This window comes from Lichenostomus cassidix, chromosome 5 (genome assembly GCF_008360975.1).
Source record: "Lichenostomus cassidix isolate B80296 chromosome 5, HeHo_3.0, whole genome shotgun sequence".
NCBI lineage: Eukaryota > Metazoa > Chordata > Aves > Passeriformes > Meliphagidae > Lichenostomus > Lichenostomus cassidix.
Genome location: NC_139486.1, coordinates 15,055,891 through 15,076,844, shown reverse-complemented (window position 1 = coordinate 15,076,844; position 20,954 = coordinate 15,055,891). Strand labels below are relative to the sequence as shown.

The 20,954-nt window shown below is 37.6% G+C and overlaps 1 protein-coding gene across 7 annotated transcripts in view; it reads left to right on the top strand.

The window, feature by feature from the left end:
• The window catches only part of UNC79 (unc-79 subunit of NALCN channel complex), a 108,030-nt gene that overhangs the window by 70,235 nt on the left and 16,841 nt on the right, over positions 1 to 20,954 (top strand). For all 7 annotated transcript variants that reach the window (XM_085061505.1, XM_085061506.1, XM_085061502.1 and 4 more), the window contains 9 exons: positions 468 to 608; positions 4,493 to 4,531; positions 5,467 to 5,579; positions 5,664 to 5,749; positions 6,605 to 6,778; positions 8,395 to 8,463; positions 9,050 to 9,160; positions 14,599 to 14,703; positions 20,297 to 20,374. In XM_085061505.1, coding sequence (XP_084917631.1) covers positions 468 to 608; positions 4,493 to 4,531; positions 5,467 to 5,579; positions 5,664 to 5,749; positions 6,605 to 6,778; positions 8,395 to 8,463; positions 9,050 to 9,160; positions 14,599 to 14,703; positions 20,297 to 20,374 — 916 coding nt within the window. The remainder of the gene's footprint in view (positions 1 to 467; positions 609 to 4,492; positions 4,532 to 5,466; positions 5,580 to 5,663; positions 5,750 to 6,604; positions 6,779 to 8,394; positions 8,464 to 9,049; positions 9,161 to 14,598; positions 14,704 to 20,296; positions 20,375 to 20,954) is intronic.

Below are 20,954 nucleotides of genomic sequence, written 5' to 3'. Positions count from 1 at the left end.
GATCATCTGTGAGTGTCATTGTTTGTGTCTATGGTGCTATATAGAAGAGTGCCCGGGACTTAGCCCAAGCTGCACAAATTTTTGGCTTGTGCTCACACTACCAAGGGCCAGTCTTCACTGCTGCAGATTTCTCTTGGATAGTGCAAACTGAAGCAGTCCAATACAGTGAGGGAGGTGGAATACAATTACCAGTGAAGGACTCAAAACAAGGCTTGCCCTCTGGCTCTCTTTTATTTGTCACTAAAGAAACAGCCAGTGGAGTTAGTGAGAAGCTTTATTAATATTTGAAAGCTATGGACTGTTACTAATTATAGGAAGATCACAATTACATTATTTTTCTAAATAAAGGTGGAATAGAATGTGCTAAGGAATAGTACTTTTGAAAGACATAGTTATACACAGAAGTATGTACAGTCATACTTTGTTTTAAATTTATTAACATCAGGTTTAAAAACTGTTCCTTGCAGGTGCCATGACTGTGGGGCTATTCTTGAAGAATATGATGAAGAAACACTGGGCCTGGCCATAGTTGTGCTCTCAACCTTCATTCACCTCAGTCCCGACTTGGCTGCTCCTCTGCTGTTGGACATCATGCAGTCTGTAGGAAGGTAAATTCAGGACTTTCCTCTCTCCAATGAGATTGGAAGAATTTTGTGCCTGGAATTGGTTTTACATAAACTTCAGTATACACAGGTGTATATTTTAGAACTCTTAAGTGAATAACATCTGGGTCTGTTTTGTGTCTTTGTTGCTCACCATTTTATAAATTTCTTACGTAACTTCTTCCACTGTCAGTTCAATTTTCAGCAGCTCCTTTGATGTTCTCCCCTTTTACCCTCCAAAGGGAAATTCCAGCTCAGGAATCTCCTCAGCTTGTCCCACTGTAAGCAGTGATATAAAGAATAAATTCAGGTTTTCTACAGTACCCTTTTTAATTTACTACCCTGTTTATTACCTGAACAGCAATTGGTGTGCTTCTTCATCTTGTTTTATGTGAACAAAAATTTGCTGTTAGTTTTTATTCCTCCTGCTAGTTGCTCCTTGAACTAGTGGTCTTTGGCCTGCCTTCATGTGGTTTTTGCATCCAATTTCTCAGAATTTATGCTGTCTTCTGTTTTCATTTGAGACAGGACTTCATTTTTTTGAAAAAAGCCTTCTTTTTCCTAACAACCTCCCTCACCTTATTTTCTTCTGCTCTCTTGAAGTCTTTCTTAACAACTAGAGTACCTTGCCCCTGCATTTCCAGTGTAATGCTCTTAAACAGCTTCTGTGCTTCTTAAAAAAATGAATTCTCTTGGCTTCCCCTTGTTGCTGCTTCGACAGAATTTTTCACTTTTATGTGGAAGGTGGTCAGTTTTTCTAAACTTTGCTCCTGGAGGAGTTTTGACTCCTAGGTATGGTCATTCATTAGCATACCTGATGCTCTTCAGGCTTTTCAACCATATTTTGTATGCTAGGTAAAAATTTGCATTTGCCTTATGAAGGCTTCCCAACCAGATGCTGCGTGAAATTGTCTCTTAAGAAAGTCTTGAACATTTGCTGTCCAATATTTTTCTCTTGTTACTTTTACGCAGTGTGCATGGGATAATTAAAGTGTACTGTTACTATTGAATTACCTGTGGTTGCTGGCTTGGCCACTTCCACAGCTTCTTGCCTCAGAGGTGGGATGGATGTGATGGGGTGTTCCAAAAGAAATTTCTGGGCAGCACTAGACATGCAGAAACTATGCACAGCTCTCCTCCTCCATGTTCTTTTCAGTGACTGAAGTTCAAGTGGATTGACTGTGGCTTCTGCAGGGGCATGGCTCTCCACAGCCCTGCTTCTCCACTACCTCCCAATTCCATTTAGTCCCAGCAGCTCTTCCAGTCCTCCTTTTCCATTAATTGCAAGGCTGCAGTTCCCTGCTGTCACTGCTAATTAACTCCAATGGAGGCTAAGTTTCTAATCCAGACAGATGCTGCCCATTCTGTGTGACCCTTGTAAATACAGCACTACTACAGAGAGTAAATAATTTGGAAGATGAATTAACAAGGGATGAGGGATAAGTGGGCTAGCTTTTTCTGTGTTTCAAGGGGGAAATGCTGCATCTTTAGAATGAAACAGCTGATTGTTTTAGAGCAGCAGATGACGATGCAACATGAGGTATTCCTGGTAAATGTCCTGTCTTTTTCTTGCCAGTTGCAATTTCTGATGAATTCTAGGTCTAGTAAGAGGCTCCCCACAAAGGAATTACTTTGAAAATATGCAAAATAAGTAGTACATACAAGCAGAGAGGCATTCTCGTGCCTCATATATATACCTAGCTCTGTCTTTCATCAAGCAGTGCCATATCACTACCTCCAAATACCCATCTAACAGCAGAAGTGAAAATTAATTAGGCTTTTTCCATTTTTATTCTTACTTTCATGCATAGAAGAGGAAATAAGGAGTTAGGAAGTCCAAGGTCTTTCAAAACACCTAAACAGCACACAGAAAGATTTTCAAGTTATTTGGGTAGCCACAGGAACAGATAAGCATCTGCTGAGATTTTCGGAAGGGAAAAAATTTCTGGGTCCAAGTTACTGAAAATTAAAGATTTAAGTCTTTCTAAGCCTCTAACATGTGTTTATGATCTGATTCCTGAATCAAGATTTTTGACTTGGTGATTCTTATCTAATTGATTTCCAGTGAGATTTAGCTTCCAAGCATTAAAGCTGTGTTTGAAAGTTACATTTAGACTTGAGTTAGTAAGGAGCTGTAAAAAGCTTAACTTCTGTTCCTAACATGTACAGATTTGAACATCCATTTCCTGTTCTGCTTTGTGGTCTGCAAAGTGGAGGTAATGATGAGAGTTCATGGCATTTATGCAATGAAATATTTAGAGTAGTAATGATAAATATGTACAAACTGTACGTTTCACAAAGTTTCAGATGTTGCCATTGTTTACTGTACTTCATGTCTTGAGTTTTTCCAAAGTTAGAAACCTAGTGTTTTGTTTGTCACGGAACCCATGCTTGCATTACCACATTCAAATAGAGACATAAACACTGGACTTTGAGTTCTTTTATAAAAACAGATTTTACACTGTTGTATCTCTATACTTTAAGAGATTTTTGAAAATAGGTATTATATCCTATTGGCATGTGAGTGGTCTCATCGCATTCTGCAGAAATCCTCATGTGCCTTAATGGAAACTGATGCTGCAGTTATGCCAGAATAAAGGTCTGTATTGCTTGAAGGTAGCTTCAGACCTTCCTCACCCAGAATTAGCTTTGCACACCAGGAATAATACATTGTATTTTAGTGTGAATTCCTCTTAACAGTGGTGGAATCAAGAACTCTAATGTGTTTTTCTGAGTTATGCTAGAACAACTGAAGAGGATATAATCTTTAATCCCCTGCTCCTTCAAGTTTGAGATCACTGCATTGTTGGAAGTATGTCCCCAGCTTGTCATGCATAATTCATGAAAATCACCCTAACTTTGGTTCACGCTGTTGCATTTGACTGAGCTGCCTTAGGGTCCTTTTTGGATTTTATTGTGTTGATTAGAGAGGAAACTGTCCTCAGAGCAGACCAAGGATGAGCAACAGCTAAGTCCAGGATAAAAGGATCACGAATCAAAGAAAAACATTGAAGACTAGATATAAAATAGTGTAGTTCTGTGAACTTTTCACTTAGATTTATCAACTTATACCATCTGAAATACTGATTTGCAGGATACTAAAGTAAAAATTTTATGGTGTTTTGTATATAAGATACAAAATTCCAGTGTACATCTTTATAATGGCTTTTATTGGCTTTTGGTGTTAAAGTTATTTTGCTTTGATATTGTAAGCCCTGATTCTATTCATTTACATGTCCTGCATATTGAAATTTATGATTTTACTTTAAGATTGTGTTCAGTATTTTCATCACTGAATGCCCATATCTGGCTTTAAAGTCTGTATTTATATATTAAAATAAATGACCTGATTTTTGAGAGCACATTATTTCTCATCTGACTTTGGAAGAGCTTGTAAGTAATTAGTGTTTTTGAAATAAGGCTAGTTATTTGAGTGCCAAGATATGGAACTAGAAGCCTCAGTTTAGGCTGCCATGAAAAGAATTTTTGCTTAGTCTGTGTTGCTGTGTTAATCAGAAACAATTCAGTCCGTAGGCAGCTTCTGGCTAACTCTTTTTCCCCTCTAAAAAACATTAGTTGTTATCCATGATGTGCTGTAAGGCAAAAACATTATTTCATTATCTTCATGCTACTAGAGGGAGACAAGTAGGTTTGTCTTTAGAGCAGTTAAGCATTAGTGAGACTGCAAGACTTAATAGAGTTTATATGTCATGCAAGCGTGATTTTTCTGAATTTAGGTGCTCTTCTGAAGATCTTTATGGTAACATTTTAAACATTCTTTAAACTCTTGCTTATTATTTATTTAAAATGATACTTTATTGGCTTACTTAAAAATGAAACACACACAAAAAATCATATGAGCTTCAATTTCTTTTTTATTTTTATTCTAGGTTGGCATCGAGTACCAGTTTTTCTAATCAAGCAGAAAGGTATGGTAGCAAAGGATACCTTGACAAAAAAGAAACAATCAGTCTAAAGCATCATCTTCCTTGACCCTGCAATCAATTAAATTTAACTTCTAAAAATGTTATTTAAAATCAGTGAGTAAAAGGGAAAAAACTGCTTTTTTCACTTTTTTCAAATATCCTGTGTTTTCTGGAGATGAACAGGAGCCCATATTCATGTGTGTTAACCCTGAAAAAAATCAGATTCAAATGCTGTCTGGTCTTTGCAATTTCAGTGCATCTTTTTCAAACTTGTTCTGTGTTCAGTATTTGTCTTGATAAACTATCTCCATACATTCAATCAAGTGAATCATCCTTGGCCATGGAGAATCCTTGTGGTGATGCCTCATTATGTAAATCAGATGCTGAATAGGATAAATTCATTTTGAGAAGCTGTAAATCATGTTAGATATGCAGTTTATGAGTAAATAGATAATACTTAGACTTTGAAACCATTCATTTATGAGTGATTAGGGAGTATTTCATCTCTTGAAGGAAACTGCAAGAAGCAAAAGAATATTTTAATGTTATTGTTTACCTGTTGTGCATATGTTTTACGATAAAAGCAAGAACCTTATTCTGTGTCATTGAAATACACAAGGTGAGAGCAGGATTGTATTTCAGATTCAGATGACTCACAAGTAAAACTACATGGAGAATCAGGAAAAATGCAACTATTTATTGTGACAAATACTTTAAGTATGTGTATGTAACTTTTTTGTCTCTTTATAGTTGAGCTGAAGTCATAAAATCAACATCCTAAACTTTTTTTCAGGATCAGGACAGTTCTGTTTTTGACTGTCACTCATAACTTCCAGAATTAAAAAGAATAGCATCATCTTTATTTTCTCCATGTAGTCAGCTTTGACAAGTGTTTCATCTGCAATGCAATTTTTTTTTTCCTTTTCCCTTGATTTCAGCATGATGATCCCTGGAAATGCTGCAGGTGTGGCCAAACAGTTCCTCCGTTGTGTGTTCCATCAGTTGGCTCCCAATGGCATCTTCCCTCAACTCTTCCAGAGTGTTATTAAAGGTAATGTGCAATACCTGAGTGCATTTCTGACCCTTGGTTTCCTCTGTGTGAACAGCCAGTGCAAAAATGTCGTTCAAATTCCAGATGGAAGCTTTTTACGGACCTTAGCCACGTCTCTGATGGACTTCAGTGAGCTGAGTTCCATTGCTGCTCTGAGCCAGCTGTTAGAGGTGTGTTGACAATTGGCTATGTTAATGGTGCTAATTTTATTAGCATTATCAGGATCATTTCTCCTCATTCGAGTTCAAACTTGCATCATCAATAACACTGTGAATTTTTGTTTTGTCCTCCCTGGAAGTAATTAGGTTGTGCTCACCACTGGTAGTAATTAGGCTGTCCTCACCACTGGTAGTGTGTCCCATTCCTTCCCCAAGCATTGTCCAGGAACATTTCTGCTCATACATCTCAATTCTCCCTCTTCATTTCATCTGATGAGTTTCTCTTAAGTATTCCAAAGATCTATTGCCTGCCTTTGACTGACTGCCTTCTATGCAGTCGGCTTATTCCTACTGTAACATTTTTCCTCCCCCTAGAACTGGTCACTTGCATGTATCCTGCTCTCCTAAGAACATGGTAATTGCTTCACACAAGATGTTGAAACCACTTTAAAACTGCTCATGTCTTTTCAGGCCTCACCCTAGGACACAAGACACAAAAGCATACACAGCCTACTGAACATTAATGAACATATCTTCTTTAAAACTGTTTAAAGGAAAACATGAGCAGTCTGCTGGTGCATACTTTGGGTTTTGCTTTTTCTACTGCCATGCCAGTCCAAGCAGATGATGAGTTAGGATAGTCCTTATAATATTTTGCTTCAAAATCTTTTGGTCAGTACTTTAGTAACTGATAGACTAACTATCACATACACAGTTCAAATTCCCGGCACAAACACTATCATTAGCATCATGGAAAAAGTAAGCGATGTTTGGTCTGAACAAATTAACCTCAGCACTTCCAAATAGCGTGTAAGGGACCATTTCTGCACGTGTATGATTGTTCACAGTTCTAGTTTTGTTTCCCAGGGTTTAAACAACAAAAAGAATTTGCCAGCAGGGGGTGCGATGCTACGCTGTTTGGAAAACATTGCTACCTTTATGGAAGCCTTGCCGATGGATTCACCCAGCAACCTCTGGACTACAATTAGTAATCAGTTTCAGACCTTCCTCACTAAACTCCCATGTGTTTTGCCTCTTAAGGTATGATGTGTGGACATCTGAAACAAGCTATATTGCCATTGGTCAGGATGTACTGAAACAGTGGGAAAACTGTGGATAACCAATCAGAGTGGTTTCTCGTGAATGTTTCCTAATGATTAAGCTAATGTTTCCAGAGAACTGGATTTATTGTATCTCTGATTCATCCCTTTAGTTATGTTTTCTGTGGGTAACAATAGCAGCTCTGACCAAGGTCCTTTTCACTCCTTTCTTGGCGTGCTTTCCATGCACTGCCTTTGTCAGATTAGAATTCTGCATTTGAGAGAGTCAGTATTTAGACAATAAAAAATCCATCTGGTTTTAACAGTTAAAACTAAATAAAACTCTCAAGGACAGCAGCACCACCTAATTAATTTGCTAAAAGTACACAGTAGCCAGACATGCAGAGAGAGCTGAGACTACTGGGAATTGGGCCTAGCCTGTTTGGCTGACCAGGCTGTAGTTCTGATGGCAATAGAATATTGTTACAGCAACTGAATCCAGGCTCTCTGGGCTCTGATTTCTGAGAGCTCAGAGGACATACAGCAGGATCTTGTCTCCTAGTGTGTATATTTCCAGATGTCTTTTCAGCAAACACAGTAAAAAACTTTTGAATCTTTCCAGTAAACATGGAGTTCTGATACCCTTACTCTATTTCCTATGGTGTGAATGAGCCCAATAGTAATTTCTTCTATACAAAGCAGTGTTGCTCAGTATGAGCTAAGGGATCCAAAATCTAAATCTGTGAGTGATAATGTTGTCTTTTAAATTGGGTGTCACCACGAAGCTACTTGAATTTTATTAAATTTCTTGGCACTGTTATGCAATGGTCAGTCTTGAAACCTCTTCAGATTTTGGTAAATTGAGGCATTATCCTTCAGCATTTACTAAGCCAAACAGGCAATAACTCTTCCCTCTGTGTAGTAGCCACCCCAATCTGCTGCATCTTGTGTAATTAAAATAAATGAAAAGAAATAAATTGGATCTTAGTGGTTCCAACTCCATATCTGCCATTCACAGGACCTTAAGGTGGAGTGTTTACTCTAATTTCCCTTTTATTCATGGGAGGAATTATTAGTGATACAAGTAAAGCAATTGATTGCTCCTGAACTTTTAATTTCCTGTTCTTTTCTTTAGGGTCATAGGAGACATTTTGATATTCTAGGTGTTTACAGCAGGGGTGAGGCAAGTCAATGGATAGACCCTGAAAAGTCCATTCAGTGCTGTAACCTGTGTGATTTACTTGAAATAAAGATTACATCATAAGGAACAGCTTAAGGAATTTGAAACAGCTGCTGCCAGGGCATATTCCAATGTTATAGGTTGTGAGTTGTCTTGGGATGTGAGGGAGAATATCATACTCCACAACAAGCACAGAAATATAAAATGAGGTAGATGGTGCATATCTATGCTGTGGTATGTTACCACTAAAGGTGTATGATTGGGGTATGTTTGTGTTCAAGAATAAGGCAGTTTAGAGAAAGTAAGATTAATCATCAGGGATCCTTTTTCAGACTTCACCTATAACTTATTCATAGCTGCTAGCACCATAAGCAAGAGGTACATAGAATGGGTACTAACTTCGTTTCTTTTTCTTTTCTGCCTTCAAATATGCTCAGTGTTCTTTAGATTCCAGTTTAAGAATCATGATTTGCTTGTTGAAGATACCTACCACGAGTGCCACCAGGGTAAGTTCCAAGAAGACAAAATTCTGTTGCCTCAGATTTAGCCAGCCTGTGCTATTGTATGAATGTGTTCTTATCCCCTGGCTAGGAAAGCATTGTATATAAGCATAAAATTGTGCAGTCCAGTACTTTTTGGAGAATGATAAGAGCTTTGGAATCTAGGTTACAGTAAAGTAGGGGTAGAATTACATTCTTGTGTGGGTGTGAATGTATGTCTTCTTAAAGATTTGATGTTCTCTATTTTTTCCCCCTCTCTATTCTTTTCTTTTAAAAAAAAGAATAATGAGCTTCCTTAGACATTTTTCAGTACAATTCCACTGAAGTCAGTGAGGTTTTCCTGCATAAACTATACAGAATCTCATATAAACACTGTGTCACAAGTGGAGCTATTTTCTAACTTTTTGTTTCTAATTTCTCACAGAAGAATGAAGGCATATGATACAGCTGTTTGACCAAAACAGTGTAAATCCCAGGCAGATAGCCTCTGAGCTAAAAATAATGCTGTTCCATTCAGGCATTTTAGAGTTGGAATGCTTCTTTGCTTTTTTGGGCAACGAGTTATTGATTTCTGTAAAACATGCCATTGCAGAGTCTTCTGGAGCCTTTTTCAAAATTACTAAGTTTTGTAATTCAGAATGCTGTCTTCACTCTGGCCTACCTGGTGGAACTGTGTGGTTTGTGCTACCGAGCCTTCACAAAGGTAACAGTGAATTATATCTTCCTTCTGGGACAAGTGAAAATAGGGCAAAGTCGTGCTTCCCACAAGTATTTTGGAAGTAAAGGTGAAATCAGTGTCAAGTTTCAGACATGTCAACAGTTTTAATGTAGTTTGGTTAATCAAGTAGTCATCATGATTCAGTGTCTTTTAATAATGCTGAGTTTTACATTCACAGTAAAGACACAGATGATGGAACCTGCTGAAAATGTTCCTCAGAAAAGTATTTTGATATGATTTTGGGACTTGGACTTTTTTTTTCTCATTTTGAGAAAATACCTTGTATTCATGCATCTCTTAAAATGTCTGTACAGTTATATCTTTCTGAGTGCGCAGGTTTAGCCCTTCTGAGTAAAAACTTAAATATTCCTGCTAGTGCCTTTTGAGAGCACAGCTGTGAGGAGAGGCAGTAGACAACTGGAAGACTCCAAGTTAGGAGCTTTCTATCTTAGATCCTGTTCTTTCTGTATTAAATATTTTCCTTTGGCATGCATGGCTGTAGCTGTGTAGAACATGTAAGCTATGGTGTAAAAATAACAGTTATTACTGGGGTTAATTTTTGTAGCTATCAGTGAGAAGTTGAACAACCAAAAAGCAATTGCACCTAAGGTCAGAGATACTCCATTACATAGATTGTCAAGGTACTGAGCAAAAATATCGTGTTAGCCACTAAGTGTGCAGTTTCCATCCTCGATACATTTGTCAGAACAGTAATTAATCCTCAGGAAACATTCTGTCATAAGTAGATACATGATTTTCTGTACTAATAATGTACAACTGGAACATGAATTGTTTGAGTCTTTATAAGACTTAAAATACCACTGAACAAACAGTGAAGAAGAAATTATTAGAACAATGACACTCTCACAGAAAAACTGCACTGCAAGAAAATAAGAAACATTTTTCCCAAGTGGAATGGTTTGTGGCTTTAAATAGAAACTAACACTGTGTTTAATGACAGCAAGGAAGTACTAGCCTTTTGTCTCTTTTGAAAGAGAAGAGATTATGAAACAGAATAATCCTGAATACAGAAGAGATTGCCTAGGTTTTGGAAGTATTTTGAGTTAGATCTCTAGTTAAGGGTTTGGGCAAGGCAAAGTGAGAAAAATGTTAACTTGAAGTCCAGTAGTGAGACATTGAAACAGAAAAGCCTCATTTAAAACTGAAGCAAAGGTACTCCTCTTGCATTTGTGTTCTTATCAGAGTGTTTCCTATATCTGCTAAAGCAAATTGTGAACTACAGGAAATTTTTCACTTTCCTCAGTCTCAGCAGTTTCATGAAAATGTAATTAAAAAATGGTATTAGAAAACCCACGTGTGTTTCTTGCATGCTTCCTGGTTGACTGTTCTATTAATATAGTGAGTATTTTATTGCACACAGGAAGCTTGGATTACAGTGCTTGGTAAAATCTTCTTGATTTAGTTTAATGCAACCTGATGACCCAGAAATGGAAGCATTAGTGAATGTTCTGCATTGTATAGCCACAAAATAGTTAATTTAGTGGAACTCCACACTACATTATCTTTGTTATTTCTGAAAGCTTACCACAGTTTTTCCTTAGAAGTGTCAAATTAATGACTGCTCTTAGAAAAAACATCAAATCAGTTATGATATCTGTGTTTCTCTGCAGTGGAAATCACTGTAGGTAAATAAGAGTGTTGTGATAGAGTACCACATAGAAGTGAATTCCAGAAGGAATATAATTTGTGACCATTGAAACTATTCAAATGTAATTGCTTGTTTTGCAACTTTGAGTGTGCTGACTGGAACAAAACACCAACTTTCACCTAAGATGTGGAGGATTCTTGTCTTTTCAAAGAGCAAGCTACTCTGACATGCACTTTGTAGAGGTCAGTGCTGTACAACCACTCCAAATCTTTTTTTACTCCAACATTTTCCTAATACCCTGTGGCAGGAATATCTGAGTTTCTCTTGTCTTGGAGCCTAAAGACTCACGTCAATCTGATATTTCTTTGTCTGAGTTTCTGTTCCAGGTCAGCAATTTGTTTTTTTCAATGCCTTTGGAAGTCTCATTTGAGAGTAGCATCTCTTCTGTGATTGTAATCTTCTTATCTTTAGTTTTCCTTTCAAGTGTCTTAAGGTTCTAAATGGACACTTTTTGGCTTTCTTGTCTCTTACAGCTGCAGAAGCTTGAACCTAAACTTAGACTTTTGCTAGTATTCTGTTGTTCCTTACTAAGTAAAAGCAGAATGCCACGTGATTTTGCTATTGTATTTTTAAAAGAATATTAATTGACAGATCGCCAGTATTTTTAATTACTGAAGTAGCAGCAGTGATAAAATAATGAATTTTGCTTTATACTGGCTTACTTGGAGGATAGCCTAGCGCTCCATTAAAGATCCAAATTTTCACTTATTACTAAGTTTGGATCCTGAGGTGCTACGAGAACTTAAGTAGTTTCATGTTCTGTATATTGACATGTGGTAAGTCACAATTTGAAGGTTGCAAAGTAGTTTTCTATAGGGATGCATAGACATTTGAGAGGGTAAATTTGGCTGAACAGAGGCTGAAGTAGTGTATTCTTGCACTTCTGGTATCAGATTTATACATGTGACTCCCCTGAGTGTAATTCTCATGGAATTATGGCTCTGTGGAAGAATATAAAGTTCTAAAAGTAGATATGGACTAGGTTTATACGCATTTATCACCAGCAGGATGATAGAAATAAGTAGACTTGGATAGGAAGGATACTCTGGGCCATTGACTTAAATGTCATCACTTCTGATTTACAGTGCAGGAAGCCAGAGGTCAGATATCAAAAAAACCATTTTGCGTGATTTTGCTTGATCTCTCTGCATTGCATATGCTTAACAGGCATTAAGAGTTTAGACTGTGAGATAGGAGACTTCTTTGAGAAAGAGGCAGTTAACTGTTGCATTATCCCTAAAGCCAAGAAAAGCTGGGATTCATGAAGCGTATGCTTCCTTTCCAGTGTTCTGCTAAAGCAATTTATTATGGCCCAATTACATCCTGTGTAGCATAGATGTTAGTATGTGAAATAGCTGAATGCTTTGAAAGAACTATGTCTTCCCTCTTTTTCAGTATGTGCAGGCTGCTGTACTGGGTTACTGATAGGAACTTCTGTCCACTCTTTGGGGGGATGTAGCTGTCAAGTGACTTGAGTGTGGCACGGCACAGTGTCCATGTCTCAAGTCTGGGAAGGCATATGGTGGTGGGAAGGGACACTCTTCTGGGGAATTCTAGCAAGTAATCAGGATCTGTTTACACCATGGCTATTATGTACCGTTCTGGGTCTCCATTCCGACTCAGGATGTCGTAGTATCTGAGAAAGTTCAGGTAATGATAGCAAGAGCAATCAAATGTTTGGGTTTCACATACAGAGCAACTAAGTCAGAGCTCTTCAATCTGAAAGAGCAGCAACTGGTGGGAATGTGAGAGAGGTCTGCAAGGTCACATGTGATCTAGACAGGGATGGGTAATTTCATTCCTTTCTAGTGCAAAGAACATACTAAGTTCATAGGAACTAGTCAAAGCAAGTAAAGGGAAGTGATTCTTCAACAGCATGTGACTCTTTGCCAAGTACCATTTGTGCTGAAGGCTGACATGAGGACCAGAGGTCAGTGGACAGTTACATGGAAGAGAAATACATTGGGAGTTAAGAATTTTACTGAAACCACACTTAGATCAGAAGTTCCCTGAGCTGAAAATAGTTAGTGAAATTATACATGCTTGCCTTGTTTTTATTCTTCCTTTTGCTTCTGCGTATGGCCTTGTTGGAGAGCAGTTACTGAAGACATTTGTTCTGGTCTGACCTCTTCTGGATATTCTTATATTGTATAATTTTTATCAGAGCACCACTCATGCATGTGGAACGTGTGACTTTTGAATATTTGTCCCCTCAAGTAATGGTTTCATAATACAGCTGATTTTGGAGTGTTAGCTTCCTGCGAGTTTAGCTGCCTAGACTGCAGCAATAGAGTCAGACGAGGACAAGGACTGCAGTTTGGGACCATTTCTGTCATCTAAGTGTGTTATCTGCCTGCACACTCCATGTAATTGAAGAGGAAACTAGGAGCTCAAAGTGAGGTCTCTTGATTCACAGACTGGCATCCTAACATCCATGAAAGACATACCATTCTGTTGTTTTGGCACCTCCTCCCAAATCAAGGCACGATATTTAAAATCTGTTTTCATTCAAAGATAGTGGGTGCTGTGGGAGGCATGCGCTGTTGCTTCAAGCTTTGTTTGACAGTTCGTCATACAGGTAGTGTGGTGACAGCTGTTCTCTGAAGAGGAACACTGGTGACTGGTCTGCTGCAGCCAAAGTTCACTCTCACTTCCAGCTATTCATCTTCTCCTGTGTGCAACTGGAGGTGGCCTTCTAATTGTCTCTCACTAACTTCATAAAACTTCTCTAAGGAAGAGACAAATGATCCCATTTTAAAGATTTTGTGGATAAACTGGGGAAACTGAGGCCCTGACTGAGCAAAAATTTTCATGCATTTAACTAAAGTGAGCAGGCAAGCGCATGAGATTTACCAGGTGGAGGATACTTGGTTTCAGGTCTTAAGCACACTTTGGACATGCTCTTGTTATTAGACAATTTTATTTCATCTCTAATGGTTGTCTGAAATAGAGCACAGTGCAAGTTGTCCTGCTGATCAAAATTCTTGAGTTGCTGTGGTCAGTACAGGTGATAGATTTGTTCCACGTTTTTATCTTACCATCTAAAGTCAGAGAATGTCAAAGTAAGATGTATAACGGGCCCATCTTATCTCTTGTACCTCCTTGCTGACTCAGCCCTACAACTCTATTCTTAGACTTCTGTGTTCTAATCTCCACTGGCTGATTTCCCCCATGTTTTAAAGTGTTTCTGTTGTAGCAGCTGTAGCCAAGACTGTTTTTATTGTGGAAGTGGAAAAGTACTGCCAGTCTAATGAGTGAAAATAGATGTTTCTAGCAGCCGTAGTGCAGCTACACTCTTTTTTTAAAAGGGAATAACAACAGAAAAAGAGTATGGTGAAATGTAGACTGGTTTTGGCAGGTTCAGTGAAAGAATAATGCTGAATAGTGTACCAGTTTTGTTCTTCTGTGTCATTTCTTATGAAAGCTACATTTGCATGCTGGGGTTTACAATTATTTTATAAAATCTATCTTATTTCATGTGTGAAATATTAAATCTTGGATATAATGTTTGATAAAACATCAAAGGAAAATCACCTTCATTGACGTCTGTTGAATTAAGTTTGCAGAGTTCTATAAATTATGGTGGCGTTCTATAAATTGGGATGTTGTCTTTTTTGTTAAGACAGCAGAAACCAGTACACTTTTGTAACTTTGTTATTCTCAAACTTAGCTTAAAAGTATCTTTGTGGTTTACTATTGTCTGTCAGTGAATTTCAGGTCATTCCTAATTCTTTTGGTAATTTTTTTGTTGTAGGAAAGGGACAAATTCTACTTGACGCGCTGTGTTATATTGGAGTTACTGCAAGCACTCAAGTTAAAGTCGCCCTTACCAGACATGAATCTGCTGCTGTTGGTGCAGGTACAGGAGATTCTGACGTGATTCTCATACTGATCCTGTCTTGGCCCAGCTTTGGGAGTGGGGCAGAGGCAGAAGAACTAAGTTTAACATGGTTACAGAAAGTACCAGCAATGTCAGGGGAAGCAAGAACTTTATGAATCCAAATCCAGTTACATTTGTATATGTAGGTGCACACATTTAGGCTTCTACATTAAAATTTAAGAAACTAAATTTGTAATCCAAATTTCTCATATTGATAATGACCTGTGCATCACTGCTGGTGTACTGAAGATCAGAGAATATATCTTGAGCTGGAAGGGACCCATAAGGGTTGAGTTTATTGATTTTTACATCATGTCCCGATGGGGCAGCTGCTCCAGGTGCTACCTTGTCTTCATATCCTAGCCTCAAACTCTGTCACCAGTTTGTGTGGAAAGGGCTGCTAGTTGGCCATGGGCCAGAACTCAGCTTCTGGCAGTAAGCCTGTCTCCAGTTCCTGAAGGCCATTTTCTTTTAACCTGTAGTTTTCCAGCAAAGAATACATTGACAATATTTCTGTTGCTTTCATTCTGTGGAGTCAAGGTATCTTTTTCATTGGAAAATATGAGGAAGTAAGATAGAGACTTGTGGAAACTTCTGCCTCCAAGAAGGCAAGTGTGGCACAGTTTTGGCACCACAGGCCCGTTCCATGAAAACAATTTACTGAAGGCCCATCAAATATAATCACAGGTAGTGGGCTCTCATTGTTTACAATGAGCTAACAATGATATGTTAGAAACTTAAATTTAGAAACTTAAGATTATAGAGGACCAGCATGAGAGCACTCCATAAGATTCCAGTGAGATGTTTATTTCATAGATCACTTATAATGCTCCCAGCATCACAGCATCATTCACTCTTTCCATTCCCATTATGGTCAAAACTTCATATAGCTTACTGTGGACTCATTTTCTTTTGAGTACTGGTATCTTACTCATAGTAAGTAAGTAATTTCTAGTTGACAGAGAAATAATACTGACAAATGAATTTATATAGCAGTTAGGATAACTCTGAAAACAATTATTATGCTATCAGTGTTAGGGGAAGAAGTTTGGCGGGAATAATAACACAGGTTTTTTTCTTTTGGTGGTAAGGGGTTATTTTTCTAAATCCATTTTAAGTTAAAAACCACAAGTTTACCTTTAAAAAAAAATTATTAAACACCAAGTTCTTTTTTTCAGTCCCAGTCAATACCATCAAATAACAGCCACCAATCTCTTTCTGTCATATGGCTGCAGCGATTCACCTTGATACCATATGCATCGGTTTTTGTTGACTTGAACTGACTTTTCCTGTATTACAGAATAAAGCAATTATTCTGCATTACTCCATTGTATAATTCAGTTCTGTGGCTACCCCAAAGGATGACAATCCCCTAATCTAGTTATTCCTGAATTTCTTATTTGAGAATGCAAACAGCCCATGTCAGTTTTGGCAGTGGGATTTAACTGATTAAGACTTGTCCTTCATACTGAGTCAATTGCCTGAGAGACGCAGTAAGCAAAACTCTATCTTACATTACCTTTATCTCATAAAGATAAAATGATAATTGCCTGGGTTTTCCTCCTAGCACTGTTCCCATATGCTGTATTCACTTTGGGATGTATTCATACCTTACACAACAGTATCTAATATGGATATAAATCTCTTTTATGATGTCTCTCTTTCAGAGACTGATGAAGTGATTCATATTTCCTGCTATCCAAAGCAGCCAGCTTCTGTTTTTATGCACTCAGTGGTGAAGAATAGGGGTTGTATTCAGACCATCTGCCATAGATGCCTACTGGAGTCATGATGACTACTTCTCCCATTGACTGTGCAAATTGGCAGCTCTCAGTGGTATGTGGTCTGAATCATTCAACAGCCTCTGGAATTGCAATGCCATATTAACCACTAAGCCCATCTTAAGCACCACCGTGATTTAAGAAATCTACCAGTAAAAATGCATATGTATCTTATTTTTAAAATTTTCTCTGGTGCCATTAATGGAATGAAGGGATTGGTTCACCACTTTACCACACAAAGCCACTACAATGTTAATTCAAATTGTGTGCTATTGAATGAATAATGCCATAACAGAGTTAACACAGCACCAACGGAAATGGTTTTAACTTCCAGCAATCTTGTCTCCATGGACATGTTAGCCTGCATGCAAGATTCGATATAGACATTGCATACAGAATACAGAGATTCTGTCAAAATGTTCCAGATAACAAAGGAGCCAGGAGCACTTTAATTTATTGATAGATCAGTCGTGGGCTGACTAACAAAGGAGTTCCTAGAAAGGTACATTTGACACCCACGTTTATCCGGATTATATAGTGCCATCAGTGTCATTGGTGACATTAAGGCTGAGTTGTTAACTTTATCCCACTTTACAAAGAATGAGAATTTTAACCAGATCACTCCACTCTTTGCATAGGTGTCCTGGATGATAAAGGGTGCAGAAAGACTGTCTCCTTGATTTGTCCTAGCAAATGAAAGCCATCATATACATGCTGCTGTTCCATGGGTTTCCATAGGAACTGCTTCTTCACTCAGCATTTTGTTTCCCAGTACTTTTCTCCTCCTCACATTTCATCAGCACGCATCTTCAGGATTTCCATTGACTTCAACTTATACTGGTGTCTCTTCAGAATATGCTTGTTAATTCAGGCTCTTAAGATTCAGTATACCTGATTTGTTTTGTTTAGGTAACTCCTACTTTGGGAGGAAATGTCAGCTAATGTAAATCAGGGTATATCTAGTGGTTTCACTTTATGGTTCTGTGAAGATCTGATCTGCTAGTTACTAAATGTAAGGATTTACTGTTACGTGTAATATATCTCTAAGAGTATAAATTTTAAAGTCTCTGATTATGGTTGGAAGTATAATATATATAGTTTATCATATATAGATAATTCACTAGAGTGAGCAGACATTCCAGTTTAGATATTATACTGCTGCTGTATCTCAACAGGCAATGCTAGTAAGATCTGTGGCAACTACTTACCCATATTTTTTTCTTTTCAATTTTGAGTTATTTTTATTTCCAATTTTCTTTCCTTTTTTTTTTTCGATACATATGGTTGGCATGAAATCTCTTGCCAGTGACATCTTAATGTATTATGGTATTTGTAGAGGGAGACAGGGAATTGGACTGAAAATACAAGAAATTTTTTATTTTGAGTTTGATTTCCCCATGTTTTAGTGAGGTGGGGGTTGGTCTCTTTTCCCAGCTAAAACTCCCAGAGGAGTTTTAGTTTGACTATTTGGAAAAATTTCTCCACTGAAAGGGTTGTCAGGCACTGGATCAGGCTGTCCAGGGAAGTTGTGGAGTTCCATTTAAGGACATGGTTTAGTGGTGGCCTGGGCAGTATAAGGTCTATGGTTGTACTCTGGTCTAAAAGGTCTTTTCCAACCTAAATGATTCTGATTCTGTGATCTGACTACATTGCATCTTCAGGAAGGATCCTTGGAACTGTCAGTCTGATGATAAGAAAAAGAAGCTAAACAAGGGCTAGTTATTCATTAGAAACTGACTTAAGTTTGTCAGTTGTTTTTCACATATAAATTGCTACCACTTACTTAACCCCAACTCCTCTGTGCAAAGATAGAGAAATAGCTTTTTGTATTGCCTTTTCTTTTTTTAAACATAGTTCCCCTGTAGGCCTTTATAGAAAGCTTACAAGAGACCAGTAGAGGTTCCTTTGGCTGCAGCTTGTTATTATTGTTCTTAAAAGAAAATGTCTGAAATAAATGACATTTTTCTTTGGCATGAGTTTTTTGTTGACTTAGATGCTGAGTCCTGTACAATGTCTGTAGCAGTGCACTGAACTCACTGTTGGGTGCTAAATATACTCAGACAGATTCTTCATGGAATTATGGTCTTGTTTTGTTGCTGATGTAGTGCAAGAGAAGCCAAATCTGCACACAAATGGTCAGCCAAAAATTCCTTTACATAGAAAATAGCCTATTGTCCAGTGGGCATAGCGTCAGCATTGCTCTATCTGAAATAAGGCACATTTGGAGAAAATCTGGCATCTGTTTGCCTTAGTCCATCAGTGGTCCTTCTTTTTAACAGAGAAGTAGAGAGTCATGGTTGCTGTTTGAATTTAGACTCCACTGCCTTTGCTGGATTGATACCATCCCTAACCCTAAGGCTTTCCCTTACTTACCATATAATTATTACAGCTGTGGCACAGAAGAGCCACAGGCCATCTCTCAACTGAAATATGAGTTAGATTCCTGTTTTATTTCTATTTGGCTTATTCTGGTGTAAAACAAATTCTACCAGAAAAAGAGTCAACTGCAGCCAGGTTGATGTCTGAGGATACTTAATAAGATTATTAGTTTGAACTCAGGTATATCTTTCTGGTATTCCAAAAGAGCAGACTTCTTGTCAAGACGGTGGAGCCTGTGGTCAGAAAGACAAATCAAAATCTTGGTAGGCAGACTGAGTTCAGATTAAATCTCATTAAAAGGTCAAGCTTGTGGAAGTGTACGAGTAAATTCTAGGGCTGCAGAGGATACTTCAAAATATTTTCATGAAGAGCAGTCAGTCATTGAGAGTACTGCTAATATATATGCATTAGGCAACCATAAAATATATTGTGTAGTCAATATCTGTCTCAGTTTGTGAAAGTACCATGGTATTAATTACTTTTTAATAAAAGAGAAAATTGAAGTTTAGACCTTAGTTGATTGTTATTTTCTGTGTGCTCATTCTTAGAAAGTTACATTGCATCACTATGGACAAAAATTGCTCGAGTGCAAATACAGTGATAGGACGAGAAGTTGTAGGAATAAGCAAATGATCTGCAGGGTGTCCAATGCATTATTGAAGCTTATAATATTTAAATAACAGTATTAGCAAGTTCAATGTATGAATGATGTGGACATTGGAGATTTTAGGTCAAGGAATTTGGAAACGAAAAGAAACAAGAAAAAAGGAAAAATAAAGCAAGGAAATAAAAGCATAAGGAAAGCAATGAGAGATATTCTACTGTAATAGAATGACACTGACCATCTCTCAGAAACAGCTTGTTTATGTAGTATTGTGGCCTGTACAGGAGTTGTGGCCTGTTGTAGTATTGTGGCCTGTGCAGGAGTTATACCACACCATATTAGTACATTGTTAACTTCAAAACTCTTCATATAATTAATCATTGTAGAACTCCAGTGAACATGTTGTAGTATCACTGTGAAGAATATGGCATCCTGCCTTATCATTCTCTATCATGGTTTATTCTACAGTGAAAGAGAAGCATTTGATAAATGGAAGGGATAGCAAATATGTATATATTTGTTCATAAAGAAGATCTGATTTATTGTATAATATTCTTCAAATTGCTCCTGCACAGCTTATGTGTTAATTAAGCACAATAAAGTCAGAATTTTTTTCATTAAAATTATCTCATTTATCATGATAAGTTAACTAGGTTGTTTATAAAGAAAGATCTCTAAAGGCAAATTACCCTGAATAAAAGCAAGAAGAGATCTGAACTGATTTTAATGAAGTAATGAATAAATTATTCATGTCTTCAGGTTCCTCAAAAAATAATTAGAAAATAACTTGTCTTTAATTTCTTCTTAGTTTGTTTGTGCAGATGCTGGAACAAAACTAGCTGAGTCAACAATCTTACATAAACAGATGATTGCCTCATTGCCTGGAGTAAGTACTGAACCAATGCCCATTTCTTAATTCTGTTGTTCTGATTTTTTAAAAAATTCATCTTACTCAGCTTGCTTTGCTTCATTTTAATGCTCTTTCCTTTTCATTTCTCCTCTGGTTGGCGAGATGTGTTACCGGCAGAGGTTGAGAAGCTTCATCCTTTTTTTAATGGTGGAAAAGTTCTGAATTTGATGTTGCTTCCCTTCCTTTCACTGATAACCTTTAGTCATGTAACTGACTTCAGTGGAGCCTGTGCTCAGGAAGACAAATCAAAACCTGCAATTCTCAGTGGGGAACAGACCAGCTGAATTCATCAAAAAATGGTAGCAGATGTAAAGCTTCAAGCCATTGCCTCCATTCTCACAAAAGATTATCCGATTAAAGAAGGGAGTTAATGTTATTTTTCTTGTAATGTATGTCATTCATCTATATCCTGCTGATAAGTGTAGCTAAATTACAAGTACTCCTAATTGCCCAGGCACTTAATATGCACCTGGTGAATAAAGGAGGAAGTAGCACAATGGGAGGTCTTGACTTGTTCCATGACACGTGTGACTGAGTACCCAGGCAGATGGAAGAG